This window comes from Acanthaster planci, linkage group LG10, assembly GCF_054643075.1.
Source record: "Acanthaster planci isolate LZ-2023a linkage group LG10, COTS_SCS, whole genome shotgun sequence".
Classification (NCBI taxonomy): domain Eukaryota; kingdom Metazoa; phylum Echinodermata; class Asteroidea; order Valvatida; family Acanthasteridae; genus Acanthaster; species Acanthaster planci.
Genome location: NC_141786.1, coordinates 19,732,622 through 19,744,835, shown reverse-complemented (window position 1 = coordinate 19,744,835; position 12,214 = coordinate 19,732,622). Strand labels below are relative to the sequence as shown.

General features: G+C 43.1%; 1 protein-coding gene and 1 long non-coding RNA gene across 5 annotated transcripts in view; both read right to left on the bottom strand.

Annotated features, from left to right (window-relative positions):
- LOC147797958 (uncharacterized) overlaps nt 1-8,785 on the bottom strand; it is a 216,358-nt gene extending 207,573 nt beyond the window's left edge. The window contains exons 1-6 of one of the 4 annotated variants that reach the window (XM_087141794.1): nt 8,692-8,785; nt 5,733-5,813; nt 5,292-5,369; nt 4,808-4,905; nt 1,845-2,033; nt 50-743 (exon numbers count right to left, since the gene is read on the bottom strand). In XM_087141794.1, the coding sequence (XP_086997920.1) occupies nt 1,939-2,033; nt 4,808-4,905; nt 5,292-5,369; nt 5,733-5,791 (330 nt within the window). In that variant the 5' untranslated portion in view covers nt 5,792-5,813; nt 8,692-8,785 and the 3' untranslated portion in view covers nt 50-743; nt 1,845-1,938. The remainder of the gene's footprint in view (nt 1-49; nt 744-1,844; nt 2,034-4,807; nt 4,906-5,291; nt 5,370-5,732; nt 5,814-8,691) is intronic. The other 3 variants (XM_087141795.1, XM_087141796.1, XM_087141797.1) reach the window with 3 other exon arrangements.
- An 840-nt stretch (nt 8,786-9,625) lies between these two features.
- LOC147797957 (uncharacterized) lies at nt 9,626-11,910 on the bottom strand. Its single transcript, XR_015426777.1, has 4 exons — nt 11,827-11,910; nt 11,407-11,470; nt 10,800-10,936; nt 9,626-10,383 (listed from the first exon to the last, which is right to left on the bottom strand). It is a non-coding gene; the product is annotated as an uncharacterized LOC147797957 (long non-coding RNA).
- Nucleotides 11,911-12,214: the final 304 nt, after the last annotated feature.

Below are 12,214 nucleotides of genomic sequence, written 5' to 3'. Positions count from 1 at the left end.
TTACTAATCCTGTACTTAAGTGAAAAAAGAAACAAGAGAGGTGACTTACTGTGTCAGGGTGGTGATTCCAGAAGATGAGCCCACAGGCAGGGGACCAACCAAGCTGCTATCACCTTACTCTATCAGGGCAGTGATGCCAGAAGATGAGCCCACAGGCAGGGGACCAACCATGCTGCTATCACCTTACTCTATCAGGGCAGTGATGCCAGAAGATGAGCCCACAGGCAGGGGACCAACCACGCTGCTACCTCCTTTCTCTATCAGGGCAGTGATGCCATAATATGAGACCACAAGCAGAGTACCAGCCCCACTGCTATCACCTTACTCTATCAGGGCAGTGATGCCAGAATATGAGACCACAGGCAGAGTACCAGCCCCACTGCTATCACCTTACTCTATCAGGGCAGTGATGCCAGAAGATGAGCCCACAGGCAGGGGACCAACCAAGCTGCTATCACCTTACTCTATCAGGGCAGTGATGCCACAAGATGAGCCCACAGGCAGGGGACCAACCATGCTGCTATCACCTTACTCTATCAGGGCAGTGATGCCAGAAGATGAGCCCACAGGCAGGGGACCAACCACGCTGCTATCACCTTACTCTATCAGGGCAGTGATGCCAGAATACGAGACCACAAGCAGAGTACCAGCCCCACTGCTATCGCCTTACTCTATCAGGGCAGTGATGCCAGAAGATGAGCCCACAGGCAGGGGATCAACCATGGTGCTGTCCCCTTGAACACCTGGTTAAAATTCAAAGAGTAAAAAAAGAGAAGGAAGTAGTTACATGTATGCCGGTCTGCATTGGCAAATACTACTTTTTCAAAAATGCTCCAAAAGAGTCGTGGGTTTTATAAGGCAAGGTCCAAAAGGTATGGCTACGGTTAGAAGTAACACGAAAGGTAAGGGACTAACTCAAATCAGTTGAGAAATATACGAACAGAAAATGGTACCAAGTTACTGCTTTCTGTTCTTCTCACGTACATCACAAAAATAGCAGCTACTGTCCGTGATTTGGGATTTCTTCAAGTGAATGGGTTCTTTTATAAAAGGCAGAGGGTATTCAGCCATCGCTGGCAAATAAACAATATTTCACCAGGAACATGTGCAGTAAACTGGTTTTTTGGACTAAGAAATTCTTACCCTGACAAATCTTTAGTCTGGGTCTGTGCCAACATAGTCATTGTGACTCTGTATTCACAAAGTGGGAATCAGACGTTTTTACAATTTCTTCACTTCTTTTCTAAAAAAATAAAATCCTCCAGAGCCATGAATTAGAAGGAGGATGTAATACTCTTAAATTAAACGGTGAAGTCAATTTACAAGAACAAAAGAAGAGAATTCTTAGTTGTTTGGGAAAAGTAACGGATGACAGCTGTGGATTGAACCCACATGAGAGCATATCAAGCCATCTCAAGATGTGCACGCCATCCACTCGACCACCAATTGAACTGGGAATATAGTGTGAATTTAATCACTTTATAGGCTTACTCATTCAAAGAGGGCGCTGTCTATATGTAGCTGGCAAAATACAATTTAATTAAATTTGCCGGTGAAGGCTAAATATCCACTGTCTTTATTAAGAGCAAATCTGAACCTTTAGACACTGGCAAATGCCATGGCCAAACGTACCAGCAAAATTCATTTCTGAACAGACGGCAAACATGACTGAAAAGGGATAGCTATCCAAAAAGCAACTGACGAAATTATTGTTGAAAATCAAACTTGGTTTCAAGATGGTTATGGGACTAAACTCCCTGTGGAATCAGTCTTTCTGGCAAGCTGTCATCATGAAGAAACAATGAAACACATTTATTTCATACATGTATATATTGATTGCTTACTGGTCAAAAGCCGACATCAATCACATGACACTCTAACCTACTACCATTCATGATGTAAGGCCTGCATCTTAAACTTGGGAGATTTCATCACTGGTCAGTCCACTTTCATCATGACATGGGATATGCTTGAAGGCCTCAACGCAGGCAGCCACTGCAGTACATTCACCTGGCGATAAAGCCCTCCCAAATCTGATATCAGGAAACAAAATCAACAGAAATAACACAAAAAGATCGGTTGGAGTCTTCTTGAATACAACAGGGTAATGCTATAGGCACAGTAGATGTGTGTTGTGCCAAAATGAGCCAAGGTTTAAACTGAAAAGGCACATCCACAACCAAATTTTTGGCAGGGGGCAGGGTGGGGGCCCTGTCTTTTGTTAGGAGGGGCACAGCTGTTCAACTGTTTTGGAAGTCATATAACCTTTGATGGCCTTTCTGGGGCAGAGACATCACTGTGGGGCTTTGCAATTTGGATGACGAGACCTAAAAACAGAGTCAACAAAAACACATTTCAGTTTTTCTCGTTTACTATTTTTATATCTTATTTTTATTTGGGTGGGGGAGGAGTGCCAGACAAGGTCCAAATTGGGTGAGGGAGGAGTGGCAGGCAAGGTCCCAATTGGGTGGGGGAGGAGTGCCAGACAAGGTCCCAATTGGGTGGGGGGAGTGCCAGACAAGGTCCCAATTGGGTGGGAAGGAGTGCAAGACAAGGTCCCAATTGGGTGGAAGAGGAGTGCCAGACAAGGTCCCAATTGGGTGGGGAGGAGTGCAAGACAAGGTCCCAATTGGGTGGGGAAGGAGTGCCAGACAAGGTCCCAATTGGGTGGGGGAGGAGTGCCAGACAAGGTCCCATTTGGGTGGGAGAGGAGTGCCAGACAAGGTCCCAATTGGGTGGGGGAGGAGTGCCAGACAAGGTCCCAATTGGTTGGGGAAGGAGTGCCAGACAAGGTCCCAATTGGTTGGGAGAGGAGTGCCAGACAGGGTCCCAATTGGGTGAAGGGAGGGGTGGCAGACAAGGTCCCAATTGGGCGGGAGAGGAGAGCTAGACAGGGTCCCAATTGGTTGGGGGAGGAGTGCCAGACAAGGTCACAATTGGGTGAAGGGAGGAGTGCCAGACAAAGTCCCAATTGGGCGGGAGAGGAGTGCCAGACAGGGTCCCAATTGGTTGGGGGAGGAGTGCCAGACAAGGTCCCAATTGGGTGAAGGGAGGAGTGCCAGACAAGGTCCCAATTGGTTGGGGGAGGAGTGCCAGTCAGGGTCCCAATTGGTTGGGGGAGGAGTGCCAGACAAGGTCCCAATTGGGTGGGGGAGGAGTGCCAGACAAGGTCCCAATTGGGTGGGAGAGGAGTGGCAGACAAGGTCCCAATTGGGTGAAGGGAGGAGTGCCAGACAAGGTCCCAATTGGTTGGGGGAGGAGTGCCAGACAAGGTCCCAATTGGGTGGGGGAGGAGTGGCAGACAAGGTCCCAATTGGGTGGAGGAGGAGTGCCAGACAGGGTCCCAATTGGTTGGGGGAGGAGTGCCAGACAGGGTCCCAATTGGGTGAAGGGAGGAGTGCCAGACAAGGTCCCAATTGGGTGAAGGGAGGAGTGCCAGACAGGGTCCCAATTGGTTGGGGGAGGAGTGCCAGACAAGGTCCCAATTGGGTGAAGGGAGGAGTGCCAGACAAGGTCCCAATTGGTTGGGGGAGGAGTGCCAGACAGGGTCCCAATTGGTTGGGGGAGGAGTGCCAGACAGGGTCCCAATTGGTTGGGAGAGGAGTGCTAGACAGGGTCCCAATTTGTTGGGGAAGGAGTGCCAGACAATGTCCCAATTGGTTGGGGGAGGAGTGCCAGACAAGGTCCCAATTGGGTGGGGGAGGAGTGCCAGACAAGGTCCCAATTGGGTGGGGGAGGAGTGCCAGACAAGGTCCCAATTGGGTGGGGGAGGAGTGCCAGACAAGGTCCCAATTGGGTGGGGGAGGAGTGCCAGACAAGGTCCCAATTGGGTGGGGAGGAGTGCCAGACAAGGTCCCAATTGGGTGGGGGAGGAGTGGCAGACAAGGTCCCAATTGCCCCCTGCCCCATTCTGCCTTTGTAACTGTATTTTTTGTTTCAGATCATATTGTGTCACTGCTGAATCAGGAAACCATCAGTGCACGGCAGTGAGTGGGTTATGATTGGTACAGAGGCTGATGGGTGATAGGAAAACCGTTGGGAGAACTAAAATCGTAATTACTATTCTTGTAATTCTGTGAGGAAAGAAACAAGAGAGATTGCTTACTCTAGCAGGGCAGTGATGCCAGAAGATGAGCCCACAGGCAGGGCACCAACCACGAACTAATGTCAGCCTAAGCCAGATGATTTGGACAAGGTCAGTTGCCAAATGTACAAACAAAAGAATATACCCAGGGACTGCTTCCTGTTTGAAGTAAGTGGGGATTTCTTGAAGCCCATCTGAACTTAAACCCTAAAAGAGCCGGGGAATCCACCCCCCCCCTCAACATTTCTTCCGGTATCACAGCAGTGCACATTTTCCACAAGCCTTTAGGTGTTTTTTGTAGTAACTCCCCACGGTCCATTCTGACACAATTTTATGAAAATCAAACATAACTCTCTCAAGCAGTGTCCATTTTTCCACGAGAGATCAATCCAAAATGTACTCTTTTCTGCTGCTATGCTCAATGTACGAAGGCTGGCATGTGTGCGGCCTTCAACTTCCAAATGACTGTCAAAAATAGAACAGGTTGAAGTGAAACTTCAAACTTGCACTAAAAAGGAAAGTCTGTACATTCACATCAGGTTTTTAAAAACTCTGGCATTGGACAGCCCAGTTCTTGTGAAATTCCCCCCCCCCAGCTTTGAGATGGTCCAAGTAATGCAGCTCTTTTAGGGTTAAATTCAGAAGTGCCACGGCCAAATGTACCAGCATAAATTGATTTCTAAGCAGATGGCAAACATGACTGCAATGTGACAGCTTTTCTACCTGCTGTTTTCTTCATCCACTGTTCTTGTTCGTCATCACTGTCAGGGTCGCTGTCACCGGAGTCCTCACTGGAACTTGAGTTTCTTCTGCGCTTGCTTCTTTAGAAGAACAAAATGAGGATAAAAAGACACACATGTATGTCATCACGGACTCTGTTAGTTGTTTTCACTTGCAAAAACACGAGACAGGTGAATTCACTACAAAAAAAACCAAAATTGAAACAAAAAATAAATTTCTTCCACTTTTTCTTTTCTCTTTTTGTTTTTTTGGAATTTTTGGACTTCTTCCTGCTTCTCTCCTCTGATAACAAAGAAATTACCCACAGATACAAAAAAGATTCAATATCTTTACTGAGTGGACACTTCCATTATATTGTCAAATTTTGAAACAGGAACACACAATACTAAGTTTCTGTATCAAACTGTTACATTTTTCTGTTATCCAGAACCTTTTCACACATAGTCTCTGGCCAAGGTACACGTACCTAATTTCACTGTCTGTGCTAAGGCTAACGTCATAGTCATCTTCATCATTCTCTATGTGGCTGAACTCCTCCAAGCTACTGGAGTCAAGACAAAACAATTATAAAAAATCATTCAAGTAGCAAGACAAAAGGACAGCATAGAAAGACTGTGGTTCCTGGGAATCTTCCCAAATCCTAAAAAGTCCTCCCCACAATGGTACATTCTCCAAAAGTCTACAAAGACATCAAGTCCCTCGTGAAATCAAAGTGGCTGGGCTCTACCTCCTTCAATCCTGCTACATCTTCTACAAACCTCCTGGTGGATTTTGAAAGATCTGGGAAGGCTGGCATTAAGATTTAACAAAAAAGGAGAAGAGAAGTAAATTTGCAGGAATACATTGTACAGTTTAGGTTGTCAATCCAGGTCATCTTTGAATAACCTGATGCTGGGAAGGAACTTACTCAGGTTCTGCTCTCTCCGGTGATGCTGCCCACACATCAGCCTGTACTTGCTCCATCATCTTCTCTTACCCTGATTTCCTCCTACAATTAAAATAAACAATGCATCCTTCAGCTTTTGCTGTTGTTACACAACATCCTTCACTTATTGCATAGCCCATAATGTTCCTCCAGTGCCTTGCAGGAGCAATATTTTTACCTCAAATTTCATGATAAGTGAAATTTCATTAAACTTCCACTTTTCTAATTCAAAGCTCCTGATTTTACTCACCCACTAAAATGTTTCTTTGAAATTTATATTTTGGCACAACTTTCACAGATCTTTTTTCCTGAAAAAAAGCAAAATGGACTCTTTTAAAAATGGGCCCAAAAAATGTAAAAATAATTTTCTAAAGAGTTTTTGTGTAGGTATGTTAATTGAGGTAATAAAAATTTATTGAAATTGATCAGCTTCACAGAACTTCTTAAATTATGTGGGATTTGTGGAGATGTTTTCAAGTGCGCACATCAGGTAACATTCAGTGGAATTCTTGCCCAGTTCCCAGACATCACCATTTTTGAATTTTCTATGGACAAAATTTCATCACTCCTGAAATGTTCACAAATGTTGAACAGTGAGTGTGAAGGTTACAGTGCTAGTGTGAAGTTGAGGCTTTTTCCACAAGATGTCTGGCAACACTGTATGAGGAAGTCACGTGAAAATCAAGTGTGCCATGTTAGAGGACTTTACTATAATGCTAATGTAAGCAACTTGGCCTAACAGAGGGCCTGTGTGGAGCGCTCTCCCAGAGGACATATTTTTTTAGATTTAAAGACAATGCATGCACAAAAGGTTTACTCGAACCTATCATAGAGGAAGAAAGAAATGCCCTCTAACATGGCGTCATACACAGGCCCTCTATAAAGACTATTGTAATTCCAGACTACACTGTACTTCCTTTCAGTTAAGATGTCCAAAAAATATTGCTACAATTTTTGCAATGGAAGGACAACTTGATAGCCTCGATGTCAGACAAGATAAACATGTACATAAAGGAAAGCATTTCTTATGGTGATGCCGATCATTTTTCCCAGCAGTGACCTAATGTTATGTGTACACCATCTAAAAGCATTAAACAATTACACACATGTACAATGTAAGTCTTATCAAGTCTAATTTAGCAGTGAAACTTAGGAAATACTCGACCAGTCGGTTCGAATATTTTTGGTAAAATCCTGTTTTTATCACACGAGCAACCTACATGTACACGTATGCATAACATGTAGACTCTGTCATGTCTGTGTGACTGGATTGATACCAGCAGGGCAGGCGACATACGCTGTGCAGGTTGAACAACCCAAACCTGTGAAAATAGTCAAACTGATGCATGTGGAACTCACAGTGGCCTATGGTGCGGGAAAAAAATGGACGATTGATGATCAACACCTCCAATTTTTCAAAATACTACCTAGTGTACATATGTCCAGGGCATTATACTCCTAAAATATAGTCCAAAGGCCAGCGTTAACTTACAGGTACACTGTTCTCTAGAGCTACGATAAAAATAAAAATAATTATGATCACGGTTGCTCTCAAGGGAAAATCTGATTGTAAAAGCAGAATAAGGGTCACTGGTACAGTACAGTCATAAGCATGAATCAAATTAAGCACAGGCTAGATTCAAGAAAGTAAACTCAAACTGATGGATCATATCAATTCCTTGCAATACAGAAAGCGCTCCTCCAAAAACTACTGTACGCTAATCTTTTGATCTTTGGCCTTGAGCCTTGTGTCAACAGAACTGCCCAAAGGGCCCAAACCCAGTGTGGACAAAACGGACGATACCAGGGCAGACTCATACAGTATTGTGCAATGTGTTACATGCAGCGACAGGTACAAGACTTTGAAACCCTTGTTCTTTATACGTCAACTTCATTGTAAAAGCAGTGATTCTCAGTTGAAATAGCACAGCGATCACAAAAGAGGACTTACATGTACATGTACCACATGTACAAGTTTTCCCATGCACTCGCAAATCCTGTCTCAATGTAACATGGCTGCCACATGCACGCACATGCGGTATACGTACATGTACGCCATGCACACGTACATGTACATGTGGAAGCCGATGGTTGAATGCACAATCAACTGTAATTTCATTGGAAGCGAAACTGTGTTTCAATAGACAGGGTGAAAAGGTGGCCAACTAAAATAACTTTTACATGGTCAGTTTGCTAATGAATAGAAGAAACTACCCTGCACTTGAGAAGAACAAATGGTGGCGCTAGCCTGAGTTACGGCGGGTTGAAGTTGGGAAGTTGAGCAGAAAGAGAGCATAAATGGTGAATTTACATGCAAAATTACAACAAAACAAGATGAAACTCTAATGTTGAACTACAACATGACAGAGTTAAATCAATGAATTTTGCCAACTTACAAAGATTTTTCAAAAGGAATGTGCAGTTCATTATGCTCAATTGAGGAAGCAAATATTTGACAGATTTCTGGGTTGTGGTAGAAAAACTAGAAATGAACACCGATATGTTTTTGGGTTTTTATGTATGGACAAGCTACATGTGCGTGGTTCAGCAGCGCATTGAAAATGAGCACCAAGGAACTGAGCATTACAACCCTACATGTATGTAAACAAAACTGGCAGCAAGTCACATAAAATAACGAACATACACATGTATGTCGGCTACATATATGTACCTATATACCATAACCATTATGTTAGAGCACAAAGAAACAGATTAGGCCGGGCATGCTGGGCCTTCATGTCACTGCATCATGCATACATGCACTACATGTACTACTAAAAGAGCAAGACCCATGTACATGTACAAGGCCACACGTACCTAACCCGTCCAAGAAAACTACAACTTCATCTCACGTGTACGATACAACATGAAGAGAAATGTCTTTGCATGATCCCGTAAATAACCTTTTTTTCTGGATTGAAAATTATGGGGCTTAACCTACCTTCATGGCAACAAATGTTTTCCAGCCTTCATGACCATGATGACCTTGCTTTTATCGTGTCCCGCTTTCCCATTTTGGGCATGCCACCACAACATTTACCAATATTTAGCGCCGTCTATTGAATAAAAATAAAGCGCCCTCTGTTGAATCAATATTTAGCGCCCTCTGTTGGCAAAGTGAGTGGCGCCCTCTATAGAATGAAATAGTCAGGTGGCAAATTTTATATAGCGCCCTCTGTGGGCTTGTAGTTGCCAACGTCAACTTATTGGCAACAGCGCCCCCGTGGTTCCATTGAATGGCGTGCAATTTGAGTATGGCTCCCTCTAGAAAATATAAAAAGGTTTTTTAAAAATTCAATAGCCCCCTCTATTGACCTGATGATCAAACTAATCAGTTTTTTTTTTACATAGAGAATAAGAAAGTAAATTAAGACCCACGGCCCTCCCCAAAGTTTTTCGTCTGTGCTTAGTACGAGTCGACTTCATGTATGTGCTTCAACCCTTTTTCCTCTTTGAAAGTGCTGCTACAGCGCCTCATTTTTATTTTTTACTTTTTCTAATTTGTTTTTTTTTAAGGGAGCTTGATCTTTTACTCAAAGTGATGGATCCCGACGAGATCGATATTGAACAATGATAGCAGACTATGAATGCAAAGTTGTTTGTTGTCAGGTAATCATAATAAACCTGGTCCAGTTCCATGCCTCGACAACGTGTGTCTGCAATTATCCGTGTAGGGGGGGGGCAGTCTCTGAATCAAGTTCGGAACATAAATCTTACCAGAGAAAACTTTGACTAATGAAAGGCTTCCATCAACTAATTCACGCGTTCATTTCATTAATAGTGAAAAAATAAAGCAAGCTCCAAAAGCAATCTCTCGGTCATGAAATAAAAAGCTAAAAACAAACACTTTTAAGAAATAAACTCTTGAGGATCGGTTCACAGGCGTCAATATATATTGCTATTATTCAAATCAGACATCTGATTGTTCCACACGGTGAGGAAGCCCAACTAAACCTGACACAAAGTTCCAAGACAACTGCAAAGCCCCTACAATAGAGGGTGCTGGATAGTTCTCTCGTCCAAAAAGAATCTAATCAACAGATAATGGACGTAACAATTACGTAAAATAATTCGTCGTAAAATAATTCGTCAATAATTCTCGCAAATACTACTTCTAGATTACATCATTTTGAAACTTCCGAAATTAAAAATGTATTTTGTTAAATAAGAATGAGTGTTTATGGTCACCTACTCCTGCACAATGTCTTTGACAATTTCACAGTGCTTTTTTTTAAAGGGAGTGTCTATTTTCTAACATGCTTGGCATAATACTCCTTGGATTAGAAAAACGCCCAAAAAGTTGAGTGTTCATGTCAAAGCCAATTTTCAAAAAGATAAAGTAGCTACAAACTCAATTTGTTATTACACATGTATAGAGATTTATTTGGAGACCACTAAGTTTTAGGGCAGAGGTTTGGAAACATGCTGCCGCAAACTTCTGATCAAATATTTTGTGAGACATTTTTGCAGTTGGTTTTAAAGAATTGTAATCAAGCAGCCTTGTGTTCCTCAAAGTAGACGCCGTTACTTGGTGTGTGTTGCCATGGAGACATCATCGGTGATATTCATCATCCAGCACATGCTCAACCCACTGCAAAGCATCCACGCCTTTTCTTCGGTTGGCGCTCATGTACTGACCAGATACATGTATCAAAAATGAAAAGAACAATTCACTACAACAATATGGAACTACACGAAGTTACTTTTCAATTTATAGAGGAGGCTCAATACTCCTGCAAGATATTAAACATGCTCATTCCTTTTTTTAAGTGGTGGGGGGGGGGCTTTTTGCGTCATGACATTTCAATTTGTCCAAGAGAAAATTGATTTTCTGGTACCTTGTTGCTGATATCGTGTCTAAATGAATGGATTTAACTCGTGAACAGTTATCACATTTTGCTAGAAAAAACTCAAAGTGCCTTCAAGAATGACCCCCGAGCCATCTGAAAAGCGGCCACTGCGGGTAAAGGGAATCCCGAGGATTGTGAAATTTATTGTTTTCACTCTGCCCAAACCCCTTAATACTTGAGCAATATAAAACATACATACCACTGAATCTACTCTGCGAGCCTTTGCCTTGGTGTTACCATGGTGATCACGGGCCTCATCGGTCAGTGAATGTATCTGGCCTCTTGGTGCTTTACCCAACAAGGAAGCTAGTCTCAAAGCCAAAGGTCTTCCGCCATCTTCGTAAGAAAAAGCGATAGTTTAATTTTAAAAACAAACAAAAGAAAAGCTTACACATATTCAGAGGAAATGCACCTGTCCGATTGGACCAAATTCTTTTGAAGAGAGTGTGTTTGAAAGGGCAAGTATTTTGATTTATTATCTTGCCTTTTCAGCAAGTCATTAAAAAATTGATGATAGTTCAATTTTAAGACAAATGTAAAATTGCTCACCTCCTACAAAGACAACTATTTCGGGGCACACAATGATCAAATGATTTGATAAAGATTGCCAATGCAGACGAGACTCACGAATACCACTTCACTTTAGGTTTAAGGAAATGTAGGTGGAAAGTTGTGCATAAGTAAAAACAGAGACCTGTTGGAGGCTTAATGATTTAGCTTTTTTCCGGGGGATGGGGAGCAAAAGCCAGCAATGCATCTGATGCTGCTGTGACATAGTTGCAATTCACAATGACAAAATTACATACCAGCACGAAGGTAGAGGATTTGATCACTGCGTCCATCGTGTGTCACTTCATAGTTCCTCATTGTCTGTCATAATGAAAAAGAACTTTCTGAGTGAAAGGCATTTCAATTTGAGCACATTTTCTTTCTTAATTTCGTTTATGGTTTCACAGAAGATATTTGAAAATGTAGACACTTTCTCTATAGAGATTGATTTAAAAAAACAACTTTTGAATAAGTAGAGAACTTTCCAGTCAGCAGTCTCATGGAACGAAGCAAGAGCTAAGTGATGTTGAGGTGCGTCGATGGGCAACGAATGCCACTTTCACAGGGTTCACTATTCCAATTCTGGAATGAAGTTTTACTTTAAAACAATTTTGATAAGCAAAAGAACAAAGAAAGTTGTCTCGATAAATTACATTGATGAGTAGTCACATGCTCACCTTTGATGCTGAAGTATAATGATTATCCTGGTAAGGTTAGTGAAAACAGGGCCACCACGTGAAGGTCCCAGGATACCAGCCCCGCACGCTTTCGGCAATTAGCGGGCCCATCGCTGGACAGACTGGTGCTACCCTGTGGCCGCAGGGGCACCATCTGCCACTGTCCGGTCCGCCCTCCCGAAGGAGAGTGCCCTTGCCTACTCACGCGCGCCCCCTCATCCCCGGGAGATGAGAGGACGTACCAGCGCCCTTGCTAACCATCAATGATAACAGGGCCATGCCCCTATGGAAGAAGTCCGCGGCCCTCAACACGAGGAACACAACTACCTGCATCTTTTGCGGCTAACAAAAACGTTGGTAGGGCTAGACGGCGCGCAAGGAGCTCACG